This window comes from Bactrocera oleae, chromosome 3 (assembly GCF_042242935.1).
Source record: "Bactrocera oleae isolate idBacOlea1 chromosome 3, idBacOlea1, whole genome shotgun sequence".
In the NCBI taxonomy this organism is placed as follows: Eukaryota; Metazoa; Arthropoda; class Insecta; order Diptera; family Tephritidae; genus Bactrocera; species Bactrocera oleae.
This window is the reverse complement of record NC_091537.1, coordinates 6,864,875-6,889,844: the sequence shown is the minus strand read 5'-3', so window position 1 is coordinate 6,889,844 and position 24,970 is coordinate 6,864,875. Positions and strand designations below refer to the sequence as shown.

Genomic DNA, 24,970 nt, shown 5'->3' with positions numbered 1-24,970 from the left:
ATGTTTTATATACAAATATTTGCTTTGTTCGCGCTCTCTTAATATTATTGAGTTGTTTGGCATACACACCTGTAATTTAATTTAATTTTTTGGAAACTTATTTACTTATTTCATTATGCATGTGTGTTCAGATTTTTTTTCTTTGTTCAAAGCTTAGTTTTAATTATTTTAAATTTGTGCAAAAGTTATTACTTTTAATCTTATTCCACTTCGTACAAATATATTTACGGTTTTTATTTTGTATTACTTTTAGTTATGAGATATACATACAACGGGGAGATAGTCGCGAAAATAATGCGTATGGAAGTTTTATAATATTTAGCTTTTGCATTTTGAGAGAACTTTAAGGAAATTGAATCGGCTCGAAGGTTGGCATAATTTTGAAATATTGTAATAATTGCAGAGGTATTTTCAATTGAAAGGAATTATTATGTTGAAAGCAAGCCATTTGAAACTGAAAGGTAGCGTTTTATTAAAACCAAGGTATTTCTTTTATATTTAATTGAGATGTAAGCTTTCACAAATAAATACTTCATTAATTATTTATTATTCACAAAATTTGGTTGGCTTTACTTAAACACAGAAATTTTTAACTCAAATGTGCTTTTTCTGGAAGCCAACTAGCATTTTTTTTATAATAAATATTGTGTTTAAAAATTATGTATGAATATTTACAACTGCGAGTATACGTTATACGAGTTTAAGCTTAATAGATAGAGCAGACATGTCGTTGCAAACAACAACTACTTCAATAAATGAATGATAAACCGCTTTGAAAATGTCGAATGAACTGTTTACTTAAAATAGCTCTACGGTTAATGAGTTGTATTAAGCTAATACGGTTTGTAATGAATTATGTTTATTAAATACATTTAGTTTTGTCTACTTGAAATTTTTGCTACATTTTTATGCAGTGTCTAGTTGTTAACTCAGTTATTTATGCCGAAAAAATAAACGCAAACCTGTACTGCAAGAAAGAAGTCTACGAGGTAAAGTATCGAAAATGTTGGCTAATAATAAAATATTATTTATAATATGCTCATAAAATGTACACGCTTTTATAAATGCCACTATTTTTTCATACTTAAATTTAACTTGAATGCTCTATACGCCGCTTGTTTTTTAGTACATTTTATACATATTTTGCTTGTCTTATTTTAATTTTTTCTTGTTGCGTTATTGGATTGCTGCTAATAGTTAAATGTAATGCTTGTTTACATTTCGGAGTACGGGTATTAGGAATAGGACGGGATTTTGCGGAAATCAGTTAAGCAAATGAAAATGAGCAGTTATTTTACACGCTAGTTTTATGCATTTTTCAAGCTTGCTGCATTCGTGTAGTTGCTCGTTTTTTATTCTGATATATTTCTAAACCACATGAAGTCATATTTATACGATTTTACTGCAGTTAATTGCTTAGTGGAGGAAACATCGAATGATATACTCAACCGTATGATGGGTATATAGTGTATTCAAAATATTTTATTTTGTATGTTTCATAAGCAGTATGTGTTTGTAAGCTCATTAGTGATAAAAAAAAAAAAACGCTAGTACTAATTATATTAACTCTACCAAAAATTTCTGTATAAAAGTCAAAATACAAATTTGAAACAATTTTCTGTTTTCGACGACGATATTTATTTATTTCAAACTGAAAGCAATTAAATTAGACCAGTTATAAGAAAATTAACCGGTATATTGAAAATATTAGTAATTTATGTTAAAAAAAATTATAGATAGAAGTTGATTATTCCTATAGATTGAATGCTCATTTGCACTGCATAGACTGGCATTAACAACTATTTATATTCATCAAATTCTTCTCAGTCACATTTTTTATGTTTACACTTTATTAATTTTTATTTTTTATTCGAAAATGCATTTTTATCTACGCTGGAAGCTGCCCGAAAACCTGAAAAAAAAGAACAATACGCATGAGAGCGTGAGAGCGAAATAAATCAAACAATTGTAATTGTAAACTATATATATATTTAATATTTATTCATACACTTAATACATTCATGTGTTGAGTATATCATTCGATTTTCGCTTGCGTACGCAAATCCTCTCTAGCTCTAATTACTAAGACATGGGAAACACTCATGTCATTATGAATGCTCTTTAATTTAATTTTTATTTCTTGCATTTTGTAGTTGTTGTTTGTTTTTAGAAAAGTTTTATTATTTATTTATTTATTATGTATGTATATATATATATAGCAATTTTCTTTTGTTGTTGTTGTATGTATGTAGTAGAAATGCTTCTTAATCCATATTTTTATAATAATAAATGTATCATATATATATATATAATTAGTTTTTTTTGTTTTTGTTACTTCTGTTTTGTTAATTTAAACCAACTACAGCTCTACTTGCACTACAATTCTTCAATCGTTCAACTGCTTGCTTGCTTGCTATTTGACATCCTCCTGCTCCACTAACTCCCCTAACAGCGTGTCGTGTTTTACTAAATTACTCTGCTACTCCTCCTCCGTCGCTTTCATCAACGTCGCATGGTCATTTTAAAATCAATTTTCTCAACTCACTGCTTTCACCATCACTTTTTAATGACGCACACACATATATGTTTGTTATCTAGCCGGTTGTTGTTGTTGTTTGGTGGTGGTGGTGGTTGTTGTTTTGACGATGATTTCGATTAGGCCAAAATATGCATATTTAAACGAACACTTTGGCCAAGCCATCCGCTCCAGCGCTAGCGATGTATGGCTTAGTAGCATGGAACGCCACATCAAATATACTCTCATCGAATTTCTTGCGATGCGCTGTGATCTCCTGCACGCATGTCTTATTGTCTAAATTCCAAAGTCGTATCGAGCAATCGTGTGAGCCCGACAGCAAATACAGGCCATGCGCGTCCACAGCAAGCGACGTGACCGGTTCTAAATGTGCCACCATCGAGTGTATCAACGTACCCGAAACGTTGTCCCAGAAGCGTATATGTCGATCCTCATGCGCAGTGATTGTTGTAGGCAGCGTCGGATGCGATACCACTTTATTAATGAATTTCCCCGTATTGCCAGACATCTCTTGTGTAGCCTCCAATTTGACCACCTGCTTACCGGTTTCCGTATCATACACAATACAATGAGCACTATTATACGCCACCACAATGTGATCGACTTCATTGCGCACGAAATCCACAGATGATGGTGTACCTTCAGCCTCGGAAGCAGTGTAGGTGCGCAATAGCGGCTCCTTGGTGTATGGCGACCAGAGTTTCACGGTGCCATCAGCTGAGCATGACACAATATTGCTATGCATCGTGGTCAGTCCCCACACAGCGTCTGTGTGACCCTCTAATGTGCCTGAATGTACGCCCGGATCGTAGCAATCATAGGGATCGATGTTTGGCGATGGTAGCTGCCAGCATTCAATGTTACCATCCAAACCGCCCGAATAGCAAACGTCACCGGTGGTGGACATGCCGAGACACAGTACGGGTCCGGTATGTGCACGGAACGTATATAGTGGTTCCACATCGAGACTAGCTGACTTTTTGGCTTGTACCGTTTTCTGTAGATTCCACAATTTGAGTGTGTGATCTTCAGATGCAGTGATCAGCACCGGTTCTTCCGGGTGGAAAATCAATGAACGTACACCATCGAAGTGGGAACGCAGCGTATATTTGGCATTCCAGGTTTTACGGTAGCTACCAGTACCGCCACCAGTGCCATCCTTAGCGTTCGCATCGTACGAACTCTCCGCCTCGTTGTTCACTGTCAATTGTGCCAGCTCGCCAAGGCCGAGCGAGGCGTCAACCTCTTCATCGCCACCGGCTGTGACAGCGGTAATGAGATTGCGCCGGGCCGCGGCTGAGGCAGCTGCATTGTTAGCAGTGTTGTTCAATTGTTCCGTCGTATTCGATGATGAGTATCCTTAGAGGGGGAGGGCAGTTGTATGTCAGGAATATTGGTGGTATTTATGAATACGGTTCATTTAGAATAATTTGTCAACGAACAAAAATCGATGTGTATATCAAAATGGAATCAATCGGTTTGAAAATAGTCGTAGGTTGGGAAAATTTTGAATATATTTCATAGAAAGGGAAAATAAAAATAGAAATCAATTAGTTGAAAGTACATATATATTTTCTATAAAAACAATACTAATTACATACAATATGTTGAAACACTTTAAGGTTTATGTATATGCTTCTATTATCATAAAACGGAAAACCATGGTGAGAGCAAACAGCGGTAGCAATATATTGTGGATAATTTAGAAAATCTTTTTTAGACAGTTGTAAAGTATAATAATGTGTTTTTCTAAAGTAAAACAATCTTTTATTTCAGTATTTATGTTTTTTTGTTTTTTTTTTTTTTTGAGTTCGTTTAAATGAATTTAAAAACAGTTTAGTGAGAGTACGAAGCTTATGCTGTTGGCTTTCCCATCGAAATGCATTCACATCAAGAGTTAGGAATTAAAAAGCAAAAATCTTAATAATAATTTTATTAAAGAAGGAACAACTATTTATGAGAATAATAAGCACCTTCGGTTATTAGATTTATATCATTCAGAAGCTGCTCCCCAACCTCGGCATCAAGATCTTTTAAATATATAAAAAATAAAAAAATAAAACAAAAAATACAAAATAATTGTTGAAATAGAAAGAAGCGAAGAAAATTTCTTGTACTTTTGTTGTAGCTGATTTTTGTTTATGGTTTTCTTTGGTTCGCTTAGTGCGACTGCGCAAAAGCTGCGTGATATTATTGCAATGAAAATGAATTGAAATCGATTATACTTATATGTATGCATATACGTACATAAGTAGTGAAGGGTATATTTTAAATCATACTAAAGTAACGTTACAATGTGAAAGAGCATTGGGAAAAGTAAAAAAATAACGAAAGTCGAAGGTTTTTGATGCTTAGGAAAAATAGCTTTATAAATATATGCTGGAGTAAGCTGTTTTCTAATAAAATTTTTACTGTTACAACGTCTGTGTTTAAACTTACATTTTTATGCAAAATAATTGTAGTTAAAACTAAGTCGAGGTAAGGTTTGGGAAAATATTTTGCCTAAATTGTTATTTAATACTACTTTGCAAATGAAACTAATACGTTTTAATCAAACAAAACAAAAACGATACAAAAGTGGTATACGTGTTTATATACATAAATATGTACATCATTCTAGTATGTAAGTTAGCGAAGAGATAAGGAGAAGCAAAGCGTGATTTATTCTTGAAATATGACTTTTTTAAACTAATTTGTATAGTTATATTCAATGCAATAGATTCTATAATACTGAAACTGTCATATTTGCTTGTGTGTCGCCAAAAAATAAATTTACAATACTAATATGTATAGATATAAAAGTATTCTAGTAGAATATTTTTTCTTTTATTCTTTCCGACGACGGTCGGGTCTACGTAACTGGAACGGCCCGGATTTTTATGCGACCAAGGACTGGAAATTGATCTATTTCTATGCATTTCTTACGAATATATGTTTTTGTAACAACAAAATTCAAAAAACTAAAAACTATAATATATTGCGCCGTTTCCAGCATTGATATTTCAGATCGCGTGAGAATTAATCTTTTTTTAGGTATCTTGTCAGTTTTCCTCCCCTACTATTTTGAAGCGTTTAATATTTTTTGACAAATGTAGAAAGCAGTCAAATAGCTCGGTTCATGAAATAACAGATTACGACAGTTTTTACTTTTTACTACGGTCTTTATTCATACCACACCGCAACGTGTGATAATTATGCACTAAAATCGGCGATCGTTATAATTGAATTGTTAATTTAAATTCTAATTAAGAGAAATGAAAAAGTGAAGTATGGAAAAGTCGGTCAAAGAAAACACACAATTTATAAATTTTACATAAGCAAATATAATATTAAGAAATTGAAAATACCATGCTCATTGTTATAAATATTTTTGTGTGTTTTTTCTTTTCCTTAAGACTTTTTATTTAATCAAATATATTATCACTTGTTTAATCTAACTTCCGAAATAATTCAAAAATATATATTTATTTTATAAATAGTTGCTTTACTATTCAGTGTGCATAAAGGGTGTGTATTTTGGTCAAAACCCTATTTGTATAGCAGAATATAAACAAATTAAAAGCTTGCTCTTGATAAATGTTCTTTCAATACCAGCCATTACAAAGTGCAAAGCAATAGAAATAATAATTTTCATATTACCAAATTGAAGATACGAAGATGAGCGATAGAATTAAATTAATAGTGAAAAAGCAAATGGCAAGAGTACGCATTTTAGTAAATAAGTAGAGTAAGTTAAATGTAATAGACAATAATGGAAATGTTAGTACGTACTTTCAAATATTTACATATGCACGTACATTTTTGTATGAATGCACACATGTAAATATACTGATACAACAATAATTGAATTTTTTGTTTTTTTTTTTTTGGTTATTTAAAGCGCAACTTTATGTCCTACCTTCGCTTATCAAATCCTTGCTACTTTTGTTACGTTTTGTTGTTTTCATATCGGTATCATCGTTTTCGCCAGATACCATTTCAAGATCGTCAGAAATCTCATCGTCATCAGACATTTCAGTAGTACCAAGAAATTCGAAATTAGCCATTACCGCGGCCTCAGTATCCAAAATTATGGCATCATTTTGTTGTGCTTTTTTAGCTGGTGTGCGACGACCTATAATAAAAATAAAAATAAAAAAATGTTTAAATGGAACAATAACATCTTGCAAATTATAAAATTTACTAACCCTCTGATTCCGCAGTACGTTTATTATTCTCATTGCCATTTATATTGGGACTGACATTCTCCTCCTGTTCGGAGTTGTTATTGAGACCAAGTATTGAGCGCACTCGATTCGAACGTACATCGATTATATTATCTGTGTAACCGATTTCGGCCAAATATTGTCGTAGCATCTGTCTACCCTGCCGCCAAGTTGTATTCGATACTGAACTGTATGGTACTTCCGAATCAGGCGCTACTTCACTACCAAGACCGGCATCATCAGTTGGTGGCTTCAATTCGTTCAATTGAGGCGGATCAGTACCATATTTGAGTCGATAGAATTTAGCACGCTCTTGTCGCAAGGCGTACTCTAACATTTTAATGCGTCGTGTTAAATCTGATTTGAGGCTTTCGAGACATTTTCGTTCGCCCAATAGCATTGCTATGCGCGCCTGGAAAGAAATCAATTGATAATATAATGTTTGTTAAAAATCATACTGGGATAGTAGAAATCACTGGTTTATAAAAAGAAAATATTATATACATATGTCATTTCAAATAGTATAGATATTTTATAATTTTGATTGATATTGTTACAAATACTGGAGTAAATAGAGCTTTGAGCTCTTACAAGCTTTCATATAGAGCTTATAACAACGATGATATAGAAAATAAATTTCTTTTATGCTATAAATAATTTACTAAGAATCTTTGGTAGAGATTAAAAAAAAATATATATATATACAATACTTATATAATATATTTAACTAAAATATTTAGTCGGCTTAAATAAATAAAAAATAAGCTACCCGCATTTGACGCAAACAAGTTATTTGTTGTGAAGGAATTTTCAAATTTTTAAAATTATAGCGCACGATTAATGGTATAACTTTGAGTTGTCTGGACTCGGTTATAAAAAAAACAGCTGCTATTTTTAAGTGTCTTTGCTCATTACAGATAATTAAATAATCGAGTCTTTTGTAATAAATTTTTGTTTGAATTAGTAAGAATTATCATTCCTTTATAGAAATTTACTCATTAATAAATCCATTTGCATTGAAAGCAGAATTTTTTGATAACGCGATTAACATTCATTTGTGATAATAAAAAATAAATAAAAAAAATACGTTAACTTCGATTGCCGAAGCTATAATACCCTTCACAAATACAAAAGGGTTCATACAAAATATTGATTTTGATCGTTCAGTTTGTATGTTTGTATATTTTTCATACAAGAACTTGATTTTGATCGTTCTGTTTGTATGGCAGTTATATATTGATTCGATATCGAGCGTTCCAACAAATAAGCAGCTTCCTAATGAGAAGAGAACCTGTGAAAATTTTCAGATCAATATCTCAAAAACTGAGGGACTAGTTCGTATATATACAGACAGACGAATATGGCTAAATCGACTCAGCTCGTCATTTATATATTGTATATACATTTTATAGGGTATCCGACGCTTCTTACGGGTTGTTACAAACTTCGTGGCAAACTGTTCAGGCTATAAAAAAAACAAATTGAATGGCGCCCTTGGGTGATATACAAGTATATTAAACCTATTGAACGTAGGTACATGTATTTATTTAAGTACATATGAATGAATGTATGTACATATGTAAACATCGAAATCAACCAATATAACAAAGCAATAATCGTAACAGCAACAGGAGCGTTGTAAACTATTTTTACAATTGATTATAAAAATGTAATTATTAATTGCGAAGAATGAGCGCGACGTAGAACGAGGGAAGACATGTTGTCGCGGCGCAACTCGTATACGAGTATTTCAGCCAATTGTACGTGCTCGAAATGCCATCAACACAAACAACACTATAGCAACAACGCATGGATATCAGCAATATTAATTAAAATTCAATGGGTGTATGATAAAAAGGAAGCAAAGGGAAGATATTATATGCATATTATACAATCGATGCAGAGCGATAAATGAAGAAGCGATAAATATAGTACAACAGATTGTTATTTAAAAGTGTGCAATATGTAGAGTGATCGAGCGATAAATGGATAAGGTGGGCAAAACTGATAATATAAAATAAAAAGGTATAAAGTAGTTTTCCAAAGAAATAATGACAACATCCGTATTATTCAAATGTTGGAAAACCAGATTATTTAGTGTGAAAAGTTTTTGTTTTTTCAAACATAAACACATATTATATATGCACATATATATATGTATACATATATGTATATGGCATATTAATTAGATTAATCATTAGTTCAGACTTTTTTGATTGATACCGAGATAGCAGCGTTGAACAAATGGTTGAGTTGACAGCTTATTTGAACAATCGCTATTAGAGTCGCAAAAATCTACACTAACAGATAAGGAGTAATTAGAGAGTCCATCAGGTCGAAGTTGTTCTGGAAGGGCCGAAAGGGTACTCAATTTCGTATAACCGGTCTCCGCTTTATTCATTTCAGATCAGAACTGGAAAGACCTCGCGATTCTAAACGTAGAAGTATCAGAGTTCTGTTCTAAAGTAAATCTGTTTTTCTGCTTAATGGTGATTTCAGATGCGGTGTCTGAATTTGAGCTCATACTATATACAAACGGGTTTGGCTACCCATAGACAAAAAAAAAAACAAATAATTTCATTCACCGATTGATGTATTCACTCAAATACTATCTCTTTTTATCCCTATTTCAAATTGTAATCGTGATTTGGAGCTGTAAACTGGTCCAATACTACATTAGTCGAATATACTGCTGGGTTACAAATATGAAAACAAACTGTGAAAAAATCAGTCCGTAATATTACCTTAGGGATTTTGGCATAACATTACTTCATTTTTTATTTTCTTTTTTTATTGTACTTTTCAAAGACCAAAATGAAAATTGTCAAGCGAAGAGCGTCAGACAGGACGCAAAAAGAGCAAAGGTGTGAAGCAGTTATGTGTGGATAACATTTCGCCGCCCATGAATTGTGTTGACTAAATGTAAATATTAGTTTTCTCGTACAAATGTAAGGAGGTGTGGCTTCGCAAAGAAGGAAGCGATATGTGTACATAAGTATATATGCATCTCTACGGAGTAACTAATGGCAATGGCGCTGAAATTTGTTTTTTTTTGTATGGATATCTAAATGAATATATATGATTAAAATAATATATTAAAAGTTCGGTCGTAATCGATTTCCAGGACGACCTTAGAAAAAAAGTGTGAGAAAGATTTTTCTGCTTAAAATTTACTCAAATCTAAATATGAATTAATACTGATCGAAAGACAAGTCCAAATTCAGTATGTGAACAAAAAAGTGGCATCACAAAAAAAAAAAATTTGCACTTTAAAAATCTTATTCCCTTGATCATTACATTCAATATACGTGCACAAAAATAAATTTTTTTAATTCACAATGGATGTCACCCATTAAATTGGCTTGCTCATGTAAACGTTTCTGTGCGTATATACTCCTATGTATTGTAGATTAATGCCACCCTCGGAAGAAAACATTAACATTGTTCGTCGACATCAGCATTTTGTCGCTAGCGGTTATCGCTAATTCAATTGTTAATTGATGGAATTATTTTGTTGCCATAACAGCAGACCAACCGACCAATTACTCGGTCACTCAGTTAGTTAGTATGCTAGTGTTCTGCGGTCGCCGTGACATACACCAGTATTATATAACATGTTAATTTTTTCGAGATGGTGTGGTTGGTGACGTGAGCAGCAGGCGTCACTACAACGCAAGGAATGCGTCATGGTTGCAGAAAGTCTTCATGTGGTAGGTTAGTTTACCAGTCAAGTAAATTATTTTTCCATGCATATCCATAATATTTATAAAAACAAAATTAATTGATTTCAGCATGCAATAAATTAATCACAAGCGAAGAGTTTTCAATTTAAGGTTTGCATAAAAGGATGTTAATACTGTCATTCGCTGCCATTATATTTTACGAAAGTGAATTACATTGAAAATTTTCGGATTAACATGTAATTATCGTGTTAAATAAATATTGTTCGGCTGCTCTTTGTATACGAATTTACACATGCACATACGTATAACTTGCCAACTGAGCAAAAGAGTTTTTAATTATTAATATAAATATGCTCATGAGGGGCAATTTAAAGGTCTTAAAACGGTCAGTTAGTCTTTGCTCCTAAGAAACAGAAAAAGGTAGGTTAGCGCCATTGTTGAAAAAGATAGGAAACGCCCAAATAGGAGGTATTTTGTTAACCAAACAAAAACTCAATGTTTGAAAACAATGTTTAAGAACATTTTATACATAGACATAACTATCAAAAAGACAGTCGCTGTATCTTACATATGGTTTACATATAACGGGTGATCCAAGCAGAGGTACTTTTTCAACAGCCTTTTTTGACAGATCACGCATGAGTCGTGTCAAGCTGTTATGTTATTTTTGTTCAGTATTGTTTGGCATTTTAAAATTGTTCAACTTTATTACGAAAATTCACGTTCTATAAAAAATGTGTTTTGCGCGCTTCGCCCAACTTATGGTGAACCTAATCGACCTACTGAGCATACTTTTTTCAACATCATTACCCAGCTAAGACCCAGCATTCATTATTAGATAAAATTCCACCGAATAGATCACGTCTAGCACGCAGTAAAGAAAATATAGCGGCCGTAGCTGAGTGTGCACGAAGACCGTGGAGAGTCGATTCGGCGCCATTCGCAGCAACTCAGGCTGACGTATGGAACGACTTTTAGGTCGAGATCTTAAATTGAAAGCGTACAAAATACAGCTTGCGCAAGAACTGAAGCCGCTCGACCTTCCCAAGCGACATCGCTTTGCTCTATGGGCTCTTGTAAAGTTACAAGAAGATCCGACGTTTCCAAACTAGAATTTTGTTCAGCGATGAGGCCCATTTCTGGCAAAATTGCCGCATTTGGGACGAAGAGCAACCTAAAGAGATTCAAAAGCTGCCATTTCATCCAGAATAAATAACGGTTTGGTGTGGTTTTTGGTCTGGTGGAATCATCGGTCTATATTTCTTCAAAAATGATGCCGGTGAGAATGTAACCGTCAATGGCGCCACTTTCCACACATCGCATCAATCAATGGATTTGTTGGGAGAACACTTAAGTGAGCAGATAATTTCACGTTTGTGAAATTTGTGTTTTGTGCCGGTCAATTGGCCACCAAGATCGTGTGACTTTTTCCTGTGAGGATATGTAAAGTCTAAAGTCCATGCGGACATTGCCGCTTCGATTCAGGCCTTGGAGCAAAACATCACGCGTGTCATTCGCCAGTTACCAGTCGAAATGTTTAAACGAGTCATCAAAAATTAGACTCAACAGATGAACCATCTGAGACGTAGCCGCGGCCAACATTTGAAAGAGATAATCTTAAAAAAGTAAATACCAAAGAATGTTCTTTCGAATGATAATAAACATTTTCCATTAAATTTGAGTTTTCTATGTTTTTTTCTTTGATCATTGATTCCAGCTTTCTCCGTGGATGAAACCTATCTACTAGAAAATATTGTCCGTACAATGAACTACGGTCGAAAATAATTAAAAATTGATAAAATTACGACTACAATATACTATACTAATGGACCTGATTAAACTTACTTAAAAACTATTTGAGATATAAATGTAAAATTTTAGTATTTGTTGATTTTAAAGGTACAGCCGAACAATATACATATGGAAAAAAATTGATTTTGTAAAGTTCAAGCTGATCGATTCATTAATTTGATTTGCATAACATATTTAGGATTATACAAGTAACTTTACGAATACGAACTACTTGTAGTTAAGATTAGTATCGGGGTAAGCGGATTATGAAGTAAATGAATACTTACTTAAAATAAATACTACAATCATGCACCTACATAAATCATTGAAGTACAACTAAGAAGATACGGTTATAAAAGGAAATAAATTCCTCGCAAAAGATTAATGTTCACAATGGCAAAGCAAAGGTGTGGCAATTTACGCGCCTACGCTCCAATAACATATTTAATTCACAGTTACCCACTAATTTATTAAGCGCCGCACTGTCTCGATACTCCTGCCATATACGCCTATGTATGCATATGAATGCTCATAAAGGATAAAATATGAAATGAAAGAACAAAGGGGGAAACCCGGCAAAGTACTCGTGCTGCGATAATGCTGACGTTTGACGTTTCCGCTCGACACATTCATTTAACAGCTGTTAAGTACTGATAACTCTTTCGATCCGTTACTACACACATAACTACGTATAGGTAACAGGCACACGAACGATTTTGAAAGGACAGACTGCCCGCGCCACTACCAACAGGCATGTGGGTGGTCCATACACATTCATATATACATATATACAAATGCTTAAGCGAGTGCACATTAAGTTCTTGACTGATGGGTTACACCGATGGAAGTTGTTAAACTATTACGTGCCTTTTAAATGGAATTGAAGCTGAATGAGCTCATTTTTACAGTGTACGCTGTACGCTGTATGTAAGAGCGTGTACTATGGTATTGTGTATGGCTTTGAACTTGGGTGCACGCGTGCTTAACATGTTGTGCAGCAAAACAAAACAATAAAAAAGAAACAAATGAGAGAAAAGCTGAAGAAACTAAACGAGAACTTGCTAAAAGGGGACATAGAAAGGGAGTGGCGCAAATTAAATTAAAATTTCATTAGCATAATGATGTTTACCAAGCTGCTGGATACGCACAATCTCATACACACATATATGTATATACATAAATATTTGAAAAGTCTACTTATGTGTTGTAGTATAAAAAAAAGCTTATAGACAGCTCGTTAAGTAGACATTAATTAATGATAAACCACAGAAAGAGAAATGCAGGCAAATGCATTATGGATTTGCGCTAGTAAACGAATATTGAAAGCGCAACAAAACAAGAGCGCATTACATGCAATTTGATTTAATTCATAAAAAGGTGTAAAAATGCTTTTACTTTCACCAAATTATTACAATAAGATTTTTTTTGCGAATTTTATAATATAATATAAAATGCATTTTTAATTTAAAAAAAATTCTACCAATTGTATTCATGTAGAAAATAATTGGTTCGATCTGTCCCAATTCGTAAACATTTGCGTAGTGTAAAGTTCATCAAAATGTGTGCAAAATTTCAGGTCGATAACTCAAAAACTGAGAAACTAGTTTGTATATATACCGTTAAATAGCTAGCAAATTAATTACACGATCATTATGTAAATATGATCGCATTACAATATTAACACTAGCAATTTTGAAAAAAGTTGGCGGCTTGAAACTTTTGATTGCATGTGTTTTATAATTTTATAAATCACTGTAAGCATTTTCAAGTAAATTTTGCTTTAATTGCAAATGAAAGTTGCTAATGCTTAATCGCGATAGTGTGTTTTATGTTCAAATTGCATGTTCTTGCAATATTATTAGAGCTATTTTATTTTTATTGTTGCTACAAATGATGTGCGGCATTGCAGTAACCCATCTTATACGTGTAGCTTTATTTTTTTTGTGCTGCAGTTCTCACCTTGGTTGCTTCTACACAGTTCTTTTCATTTTAATTTTTCTGGCGCTAATAGTGTTGCATGCCACATGCCACCTGCCATACTCATACTCGTACAATGCATGCATGCAACTTTCCAGTCCACTCGCAAATTTGTTAAATTGTTTAGCATTGAATAAATTTATACGCCCACCCATCACCCATTGCCAGCATTTCGAATATAAACTATTACCCCCACTCTGCAGACAAATGTTTGCATGTGCACACTAAGCGGCGTTATCAACAGCAACGCCATCTCAGCTGCAACACATTGTTTGCACATTCCAGCTGAATGAGCATGTACATATGTATGTATGTATATATATTCATATAAATGAATATTTGCTTACGGCTTTCTGTAGCTTTTGTATTTTTTAATTTGTGAATTTCTCATAATTTTTTGTGTCTTAAATGCTTTGGCATCTGTAATGAAAGTTTAAGTGGGCATTGTGTTGCCACCATTTTAATTTGGTATCAATTCGCTAAATTGCGAATGCTTATATATATTTTATTTTGTTTGATATTGTTTTTGTTATATTATATCGGGTTTTACAATAGGGATGATATGATTTCTAAGTGTCGTTTCGACCATTTTTAAAATGTCATGATCTGTAATTTTTTTTCATTTTATTCAGTAATGTTTACAATTTCCTCATGGAAAGATATACGCAAGAACAAAGTTTACAAAATATTCAATTTTATTATCAAAATAATCGTTCTCCATTTGCAACTTTTCGTGCGCTTTTGCCATTTTATGTATGGCCCACTTTCATCTGAGTGTTGCGTTAAATGAAAAAAAATGGTCGTTTCTGGTGCTAAGAAAATCTACAAATTATTTATGAACAGCCATTACATTCACCTAAATTGACATTTTGGTGTGGTTTTTGGTCTGGTGGAAACATCGGTCCGTACTTTTTTCGAAATGCAGCTGGTGACACCGTTACTGTCAATGGACAGCGGTATAGATTGATGATAACCAAATTTATATGGCCGCAATTGGAAGAAGTTGATCTTGACAACGTCTGGTTCCAACCGGGCTTCGTGCCACACAACAATGTAACAACCAAATTAATGCGAGAAAAGTTTGGAGATTCGATGATTTAAAGAAATTGTGGGGTTATTAAAGTCATTGGTCTTTAGCAATAAACCAGACTCTTTTGAAGCTTTAGAAGTCAATATTGAACGTGCTATTCATGACATACGACTTGATTTAGTGGAAAAAGTACTCGAAAATTGGGTTCATCGAATTCGTTTCTGCAAAATAAGTAATGGAGGCCATTTGAATAATGTTATATTCAGAATTAACAATTCGTGTGTTTTTTTTAATCATATCACCATTTCTGGAAAATCCTTTACATAGTCCTGCCATAAGTTGAGTTACAAGTTCAGGTCGTTATAAAAATTAAACATTTTTAAGAAATTTAACTTTATTAATCAATAAATGAGCGATGTACAAAATTTTATTCGAAATTATCATATTTTGCATTCACACAAGCCCTCGACCGATTTGGTCAGTGATAAATAACAGCACGCAGTTTCTATTGGTATTGACGAAGCTGTTGGAAACAAATTTTTTTATTAAATTTCTTTAAGACTCTCCAAATTTCTGTGGGCTGTTCGACAGGCTATGTTCTTCAACTCTGACTACAAACTGTAGTTCAATGAATCAAATTGAATCAACTGCAGCTTTGAAACCTGGAATATTACTCTTAAGCCACTGCTGGATGGTTTTTGCCTTGTGTGCTGGAGCTGAATCTTGCTGGAAGTTGCAATACTCTCCCTCGAAGAGAGTGTTGCTTAACTGCCTTACCACGCCTTCTAAACACTATGCTGATACACTTTTGCCCCAGCCTAACCCCTTTTTCACAAAAGTGAACACTTGTAACGCCTTTACAGGAGACTCCAGAACAAACCATTACAACAGCTGAATGGTGACCACGATGAACTCTTGGAATACAAGTTTTTGCGTCTTTTAAAGCTTTTACGCAGATTTTGTCGTTTTACTCATTAAAAAACTACAAACTGTTCAACGTGAAATTACTGTTACGTCTTAATTCGATTTCAAACATAATTCACTTTGCCGAATGATATTCGTTTGTAACCCCAGTTAGAAAACAGTGATGTTTGTACTGTAGTCCATTTTTTCTACACTATTCATAATATTAGATAATAACAAGCGATTTAAAGTCTGAAATAAAATTTCGAACAAACCACTCAGAGACAGACAGGGATATCGGAATGTGGCCAGTTATCAAAAATAATAAAATATTTTAAGTCATTTAATTATGCAGTTTAGTTTAGGTACTAAAGAAAGAGTGTAATATTTCCCTTGAAGCGCAAAACTCAATTGGCGCACATTGTGTTGGCTGGCTGGTTAATATTAAAGCATAACATGCCTGAAATCTTAAAAATAAACATTACAACTCTTAAGCTTTCTTACATTTTCATCAATATTTCAAAATAATTCAAGCTTTTCTTCAAACCGCCATAAACTTCAAAAAAACAAACTCCAGCTGTGAAATGAGAATGGTTTACTAAAACTTTACCAAGGTATGTGATTACTCTGCCATTACATACATACGAATCAAATAAACCTTCAAATAGAAGAGGGCAAAGGAAAAAGCAATAATGAAATGGTTCGATGTGCCCTCGTCAGCACAATCAAATAACGCCTGCAGCCAACGAACGCATCAGTACAAACATAGCAACAAAGGTATGAATAGACAGTTGGGCGAATAAACAAGGCCGCAGTGACAAATGGCTGCTGACACTTGATGGTTTCAAAGTATGTGGTAAATGCTAAAAAGCACCGGTTTCCAATGATTAAAAATATACAAATGTACAACCAGAATAAAACTGACACAAACAAGTTTATCTGGTGAAATTGGTGCAACTTCAAATATGGTGTACTTGTAAAGTAGTTCTTTCGTGAAAAAATAATTTTTTAGTTAAAAAAATATAATGAAAACACATGTTGTCGCATTCATTTGTTATTCAAAGCTGGTAGTACAAATCGGGTTGCGAACAAAGTTCTTTCGAATGATTGAAAATCTGAAAATATATTCAAAAAAATTCAGTATCTTCTCCTCCGCAATAAGAAGTCAGTAAACGTTGTCAAAAGCTATTTCGGGGAATTTGAGTAGAAGCTTTCAAACTCTAATAATACATTCAACATCGAACCAAAAGAGAAGTATGTTAAACCAATATTTTAAAATGATTTATAGTATCCGCTAATAGAAAATAAACTTTTTGTGAAATTAATCAAATACCTATCGGATAAAAACAAACCCCATAAAACCAGTTAGTGACTAGTTAATTTTTCTGATGACTAAAACTGTTTACATGAGCACTATATAATAACAGTACGCAAGGTGAAGACCAAGAACAAGTATGCACTATGTGATAGCGCACAAGCAGCCACGCGCTCTTACTCGCTGCAGTTCGTTTAGCAGTTTGCTACACTTGGACATTTCGTGGTTGTGCGCTTTATTCGCAAAATGTTGTTAGGAAAATGACAACAAGTAAAGGCCGTTTACATTTACATTTGGTCCGGTTTGACGGTAATCAAGTTGTGTTGGTTTAATGTACATATTTATGTACACTTGTGTGCAAAGTGGGCGCCAACAATAGCCGGCCGGTGTGTCTCTGAAAAGCCAACGCCAAGTTTTTTTATATTTTGCAAAAAAAATAACAAAAAATTTACATATTTATTTAAGACAACCCGTTATGTGCACATATGATCAATTTGCAGAAATGCATTCAAATACATATAAACGTATGTTGCTTTCGCAAATTTGATTTTGTCTGCGTTGTTAGGTGAAAAGATTTGACAAAAGCTTATGTAAATTGCAAATTCAAACAAAAAATACTTTATATATAGTGAATTGCCATATCCAGTACAAATATGAAAAAAAAAAATATTTAAAAAAAAAAAAGAAATATTTAAACGAAACACATTAAATATTAAATAACAGGCATATGCAAGTCATCTATAATCTCAATTGCTATATTAGCAAAATTTCCACAGTCAGGCAACTATTTTATAGAACTTCTCTCTTTTATGTTCGTAAGTTTTAAATACTTGTGCTTATTCAGTAAGAAAGTTACTAGGTACAAATGTACAATATGTATGTGGAAATGAAAAGCTACGGAAAGAAAATAACAACAACAATGTGTTATAATACATCTTTGTAGGTGCAATATAGGATATTTTCATATGCACATTTGGGTGTCCGTTACTTCCAAATTGAATCCATATTCTTCCCATGGGTATATCTAACATGAGATTTTTTGATATTTTGCATTAAACGAGTAAACACACAACCTTGAAAAAATTATATTCTAAAGCAAATTTTTCCAATAAAGGTCCGAATGATTTTTTCCATAAAAGCTATATGATATAGTGATATGATCGTAATATGTACCTCGTCAAATAAAAAAGTTTCCCATGCAAGGACTTTACTCCGATACAATTTCTTCGGATATTGGATTATCGCTTTAAATAATAATCCATGCCAAATTTCGTGTAGATACCTCGTCATATCATATATGTATGTATATATTTTATAGCGTCTCCGATGTTTCCTTCTGGGTGTTACAAACCTAATATACCCTGTTCAGGGTATAAAAACAATCAATTTGGTAAATAACGAACACCCTAATGTATATGCATTGACGCTTATTGCGTAACGTTGCCTCTTTTATAGTGAATTTTGCGGAAATGAAGAATTGTTTTATACGTGGTGAGAGGCGCACATTTTGCTTTTAGAAAATATTATACAATGAGATAGTGAAATTCAAACATGAAATACAGAAATTTATGGAAATACTATATATACCTATTTACTAATACATATATTGTACATGCTATAAACCGTATTGAACAAAATTATATATTAAACCTCCATTCACAAAATATTAAATATTTTACCTATGTACAATATACTAAATTGGACTGAAGGGGTTCGTGCAAAGTGTAGATTTTTTTGTAATTAACTTTTATCCAAGTTTAAAAGAACACCTCTTGGATTTCAGCAGACCTATAGAGACAAAACATGTCTACTATATCGATTTCCTTTTTACGATTCATTTAGAAAACAAAAGCATTGAAATGCATCCAAATATGTGCATATGTACTTAAGTTCATCAATATTTATAAACGAAAAAGTTACACCTATTTGAAGCACATGCAACATTTTATTTTTGGCTGCAACTTGTTTTCCTTAAACCATGTTATTAACACTTTATTAAAAGTAAGTTTAAATAAGAAATTTAAAATTTTACCGATAAGCGTATATCTCTGCATGTACAACATAAAACTCTTATAATTTGAACGATTAGGTAATAACATGCTTTGATTTAGGTAATACAATAAAATTAACTGTGCAGAAAATGTGTTGAAATACAAATGCGAAAAAGGAAAATGATAATTATGGTTAAAAATTTTGATTATAGCTTTGTATTATGCATTTATAGACGAACTCAAAATTGTAAAAACTATAATAAGTATGTAATTCAAGCAGAGCATGACTAATGTAAATGACTGGAAATATATAGATTCGGCAGTAAACTCAGTCAAAAATAGGAATGGACACCTTAGTTGTTTTAAAATAGTATTTACAAATATATACCAAACATGGAATTATTTATAATAATTTGAGTCGATTTTTTTTCTTTGAACTTTACTGAAGCGATAATAAGCGAATAACAAAGATAAATGATGTGGAAAAATTCAATTTAACACATGTAAAATACATATGAACATATGAATATACAACTGATAGAAAGGAAGGACAATATTTAAACAAGTGAAGGATTATAGTTTTTGTAAATGTAGTTGGCAGTCTAAATAAAACTTAAATGCATGTTCGTTGAAGCTAATCAAGCTTAAATAATCTTGTACACGTTTACCGAATCAAAATTATCGAAATAATCTTGTGCATATGTACTTATATCTATAATCATATAATTAAACAAACATTTAAGTTTTTACCTAGTTAAATATCAGCAAAGTAATTCAAATGACAAATAAATGTACTCTATATTATAATTTTTTATAGCTGTCTCACCTGTAATTCAGCTCTATCCACATCCCATTGAGAGCGTTCTAATTCGAAACGGGACCATTCATGCTGTATAAAGTGTAGTATGCCTGGTATGGTGTATTGTGGCGTAGTTTGTTGATTGTTTTGGCCGGTAGACCCGCCACCTCCGCCATTGCCACTATCTTCACTACCATTGCTACCGGTACCAAGACCTACAGTTCCGGGCGAACTATTAATATTACTACCGCCAATCCCTCCAACTCCGACGGCACCGCTCAAACTGTTGTTTCCAACACCACCAACACCGCCAACGCCACCTACACCACTGGCGCCGCCACCACCAACAACGCTACTACCGCTTGCACCACCCGCACCGACGGGTTTATTATTTATGCCGGTTGTTGCTCCTGAATTAGTGCCCATCGAGATTTATTTTTATGCTAGCGCTTTCCCGAATATATTGCGATTTTAACTTATAATTAATTGTAAGCCGTTGGAATTTTGTTGTATTTTTGCAACAACTTATTGTTGCAGACGTTGCAATAAACGAAGTTTTTATAGTTGCACTTAAAGGTTTGGTTTTTTAGGTTTTTGGAAAAATTTAGTTTCGTTTTTGCAGTTTTAATTTGATGTTATGTATACGAAGTTATCCGATGGCTTTGTAGAATTACAATGTATTTATATTGCTTTTTTGTTTCATTGGTTCTTAATAAAATATTCCTTAAAAATATTTTTATCGCACTGTGTTTTTTGGACTAGGCAGACTTTTCGCCCGATTCAATTTATTATGCTGTGAGTGTTTCTAATAAAATACAATTAAGTAAAAACCATAAAAGATTCATTATAAAATTAAAGATTTAATGGTTGTTTAAACTGTATTTCGCACTAGCTTTCACTTCATTGTATTAACTTGGGAATGGGTTCCGGGACGTAAAATAAATATAAAATGAATCACTAGAGGATTTATGGACCATTACTCATTACGCACGAACCGGCCAACTCACCACTATCGGTCCGGCTTAATATAAGCGTATAAATATATGTCTTTTTAATTTATTTAATTTGTCAATCCTCTAAATGTCAACAAGCTGATAATATAAACAATAGAAAATTAATTCGCCCGTTGGTTGATATTTACGTTTTTTTTTTTGGAAATTTTTAGTTTCGTATATATAGAATGAACATTTAATTAGCGTAGCCGTCACGATATTACTTTCCACCCCTGCACACCTTTAGGGTTGGACGAGTGTCTGTAAAGAAATGAATGACTTCAACCTGCTTTCACTGTTTTACCTTTCACATTTTTATCTGAAGTAATTGAGGTATAAACAGAAATAAATAATGTTTTTTTTTCTAAAAACAAATTTTTGGTGAATTAAAGCAATTTCGCAATCGTTTCCATTTTTGTAACCTTTGAAAATTCTTTACGCAAAAATCCACTCTCCTCATAGAAGAGTGTGAAAGTAGACGAAAAAAAGCTAAATGAATATGAGTGAAAAGTAGCCGCAAGAAAAATTTACGAACAAAAACGAGAAGCCCTGCAATAGTACAAAAAAAATGCCAGAAAGAGAAAATACAATATGATGCCAAATTGAAAAGATTTTGTAAAATATTAGAACCACTAAACATTAAAAAAAAATGCACATCACAACATTAAATTGTTCAATACTCAATAAATTTTAAGTTATACGATACATCAATTAAATCATGTAGAAACTGCAATTATTTAAGTATACTGGATGATTCTGGCAACTTTATAGTATGTCAAAAAATCTTCACTATTTGAAAGAGAATACATGTCTTCTCTTTTTAACGCTTATTAGTGGATAAATCGAAGCAACCACTATATTCGTTTCTTTTTTACACCTTTCCTCCTTGTTCTATGAATGACGGAATTGTTTAAAGGGTGTTGCCAACCATTGAAAAAAAAATTATAGACAAAGAAACAGAAACAGAGGTACGCACCGACCAAAAATACGAGGATCCCCGAACTCGACGCAATGCCCAATCGCGTGTGCACTACACCTATTTCCACCGAGACTATATACAATGTTTTGTTGATTGTTTCAACGGCTAAAGAAATCAATTTTATATCGTTTGCGAAATTTGTTCCCCTCGGTCATTCATTGATACTTCTGCCCGCCTTAGCAGGTCAACAATGGGAGGCAATGAACTTTTCCATACCACTTAATTTTAATTCATTAGAGAATAATCCTCTTGTAACAAATACAAATCACTTTAAACGTATGATACAAGCAACACTAATGTTATCCACACTCACAAGAGAAATTTATATTTTAAAAACCAAATCTTTCAAAATAAGTACACAATGAAAATTACACAATGATGGTAGTGATCTGTAATAGTCTCATACACCTCAGCGATTAATCACTTTGAAATATTTGTTATAATATCAATAATTCAAAATACGCTGCTTAATGAATTAATTAATACACACGAAATTTCAAAAATTACTCATAATTCAGGACTACACTAAAATATTGGTTTATAAAAACTTTGTCACTAGCAGCAGATTTTCGTGGACCGAATAGGAATGTTTCCGATTCCGTTCTTTCTTATTCCTTTCGTCTTTTTCTCTTTTACCGAAAAAATACTCGTTCTTTTTGTCTCCTATCCACGTACTATTCTTCAACTTTGTAAGCTGGTAAAGAATAATCTTAATCAACTTGCGTATATATTGAAATAAATCACTTTTTGTTTTTAATTTGTTATATTTAAAATTTTCTATATTTTGTACGTTTATTTAATAAATAAAATTTTATGTAAAAATTACCGAGAGCAGAAAACTATGCACTTTCTATTCTCGCCCGTGTTGTTGAAACTTGAAACTGGAGTTGCCAGAAAAAAAAATTTATAAATAAATTAATCTCTTAAACCCACGGCTGATGAGAATTCTGAGCAGATGATTAAATGAAGCCTTTTAAAGTCATATGAAAATGAGAACAAAAATTATACCAAGGGAATTAAAAAATAATAATTTTTTATACAAAATTGAAATGTTTAAAATACAATAGTCGATAAATTGGGGCAACCTTGATAGCTTTACCGAGCAATCCATTTTACGTCTTTCTACAAATGCAAGAAAGAGACATACATATGTTTGATATAGTCGCAAGAAATAGGTAATGGGAAAATGGCGGATAATACCAACCCCTTCACAATTTCTAGTTATTTATTATGCCTTTTATTGTGATACCAATTCATTATTTTCCAGTTCTAAGTGATTATAATGAAATTCAGAGATGTAATGTGAATAATTTTATCTTGATTTCCTTTATTTATATATTATACCTTTTGAACATTTATTCGATGCAAAAACAATTGCACTATTTACTATTAAAATGTATTATTTGAGAAAATCCTTAGTTTTACCTTTTTGTACATCTTAAGTTAGTTACGATATTTCTTCTTTGTTATAAATTACATTTAGATGTTTCTTATAAAAATTATATTCATACAAAAATTGTTTAAATACTAATATTTTCACGCTAACGCAAAATAATTATAAATAATTAAAATAGCGTGACAAAGCTATTACGGATTCTTTACAGGAACTCTTCACACCAATCGTTCAGGCAGTTGTAGCAATCCGATGCCTGCTTTGAGCTCGCATTACATACTTCCTTCATCCAGTCTTTAAACAATTCTTCATCCTTTTTTAATATCAAATATTGACCTAATACGGTATAAGCCTGAAAGTTTCGTACGTTAAAGTGTGTATTATTTTAATTTTTAAAGATTGTCAGCAAACAATGGCGGCACAAACCTTATCAAATCCCGCCTCAATAAGACGTCCTCCAAGCGTCTCTCCAATTCCAGCCAACTCTGTCACCGACTTTTCACCCATGGGTTCAGCAACAAAATTTCTATATTTTTGTGATGTTCCTGCCATTTCTATATATTATTATCGTTTTGGTAATATATTTTTATTAGTGACGCCGAAAATGGAGAGAAACAATAAAATGCAACCACATTTACCGAACTAATTGGGAATGACGTCATAACAAATATATTTTAAACCAGTGTTGCTGTTGTGAAGTAAAATGTGTAGGGTTGGTAATATTTTAAATAAGATTGGAATCGTTCTGAAAGGAATTCGATGTAAACTATTTATGGGTTGCCATTATCAATGTATTTGAAAATGTTAATATAAGTTGGAACATCTTTTTGAATATATTTATTAATTTTTTAAAATATTATTTTCAAATAATAAAAGTTTTTAAAAGTGCGAATAATTGTCATAAGTTTGTCTCTAACATGTGTGGGGTTCACGAAAAGAACCTTCCGTGGGCGGATGAAATTCGGGTCGGTTTTAGCAGTAAAGAACCGGTGTTGCTAGAATTTAATTAAATTTGAACCTGTAAAATAAATGTCACTTTCTATAGGGCTGAAAAATTGGACTACAGACAAACTACCAAATTTAAAAGAAATAGTAAAACAGGTCCCATTTTTTCATGAAATAGTTAAAATCTATTTTTAAAAACCATTTGAAGAATATTCTGTTACATTTTCTTAGCGAAATATTAGAAAAATACGACAATGGTAGCAAAAACCGCTGGGGCGTCTCGGAAAATGTTAACTCACAATGTCTCATAACATAACTGGAATAATGCGATTTTCTTTCGAAAAAATAGGGTAATTTGTTATTGTAATATGAAAAATATAAATATATGTATAGAAATACTATTAAAAATTTCGATCAGTGCAGTAGTTTTA

General features: G+C 32.6%; 2 protein-coding genes and 1 long non-coding RNA gene across 14 annotated transcripts; 1 reads left to right on the top strand and 2 right to left on the bottom strand.

The window, feature by feature from the left end:
- Positions 1 to 1,972: 1,972 nt before the first annotated feature.
- Positions 1,973 to 23,128, bottom strand: Cka (Connector of kinase to AP-1). Of its 12 annotated transcripts, none has more exons than XM_036358805.2 (6): positions 23,028 to 23,128; positions 20,258 to 21,035; positions 6,724 to 7,153; positions 6,435 to 6,650; positions 4,510 to 4,566; positions 1,973 to 3,895 (listed from the first exon to the last, which is right to left on the bottom strand). In XM_036358805.2, exons 2-6 carry the CDS (start codon positions 20,654 to 20,656, stop codon positions 2,676 to 2,678), a joined length of 2,322 nt encoding a protein of 773 aa, XP_036214698.1. In that variant the 5' UTR covers positions 20,657 to 21,035; positions 23,028 to 23,128; the 3' UTR covers positions 1,973 to 2,675. The 12 variants fall into 12 exon arrangements, with proteins under 12 accessions (XP_036214698.1, XP_014087391.1, XP_014087389.1 ...); XM_014231916.3 differs by lacking the exon at positions 23,028 to 23,128 and adding an exon at positions 22,838 to 22,985; XM_014231914.3 differs by lacking the exon at positions 23,028 to 23,128 and adding an exon at positions 22,709 to 22,849.
- LOC118680187 (uncharacterized) lies at positions 10,122 to 10,703 on the top strand. The gene is made up of 2 exons (XR_004975686.2): positions 10,122 to 10,455; positions 10,533 to 10,703. It is a non-coding gene; the product is annotated as an uncharacterized lncRNA (long non-coding RNA).
- A 371-nt stretch (positions 23,129 to 23,499) lies between the features above and the next one.
- baf (barrier to autointegration factor) lies at positions 23,500 to 24,279 on the bottom strand. Its single transcript, XM_014231869.3, has 2 exons — positions 24,021 to 24,279; positions 23,500 to 23,946 (listed from the first exon to the last, which is right to left on the bottom strand). The coding sequence occupies exons 1-2, from the start codon at positions 24,144 to 24,146 to the stop codon at positions 23,800 to 23,802; spliced, it is 273 nt and encodes a 90-aa protein (XP_014087344.1). The 5' UTR covers positions 24,147 to 24,279; the 3' UTR covers positions 23,500 to 23,799.
- Between the last annotated feature and the right edge of the window lie 691 nt (positions 24,280 to 24,970).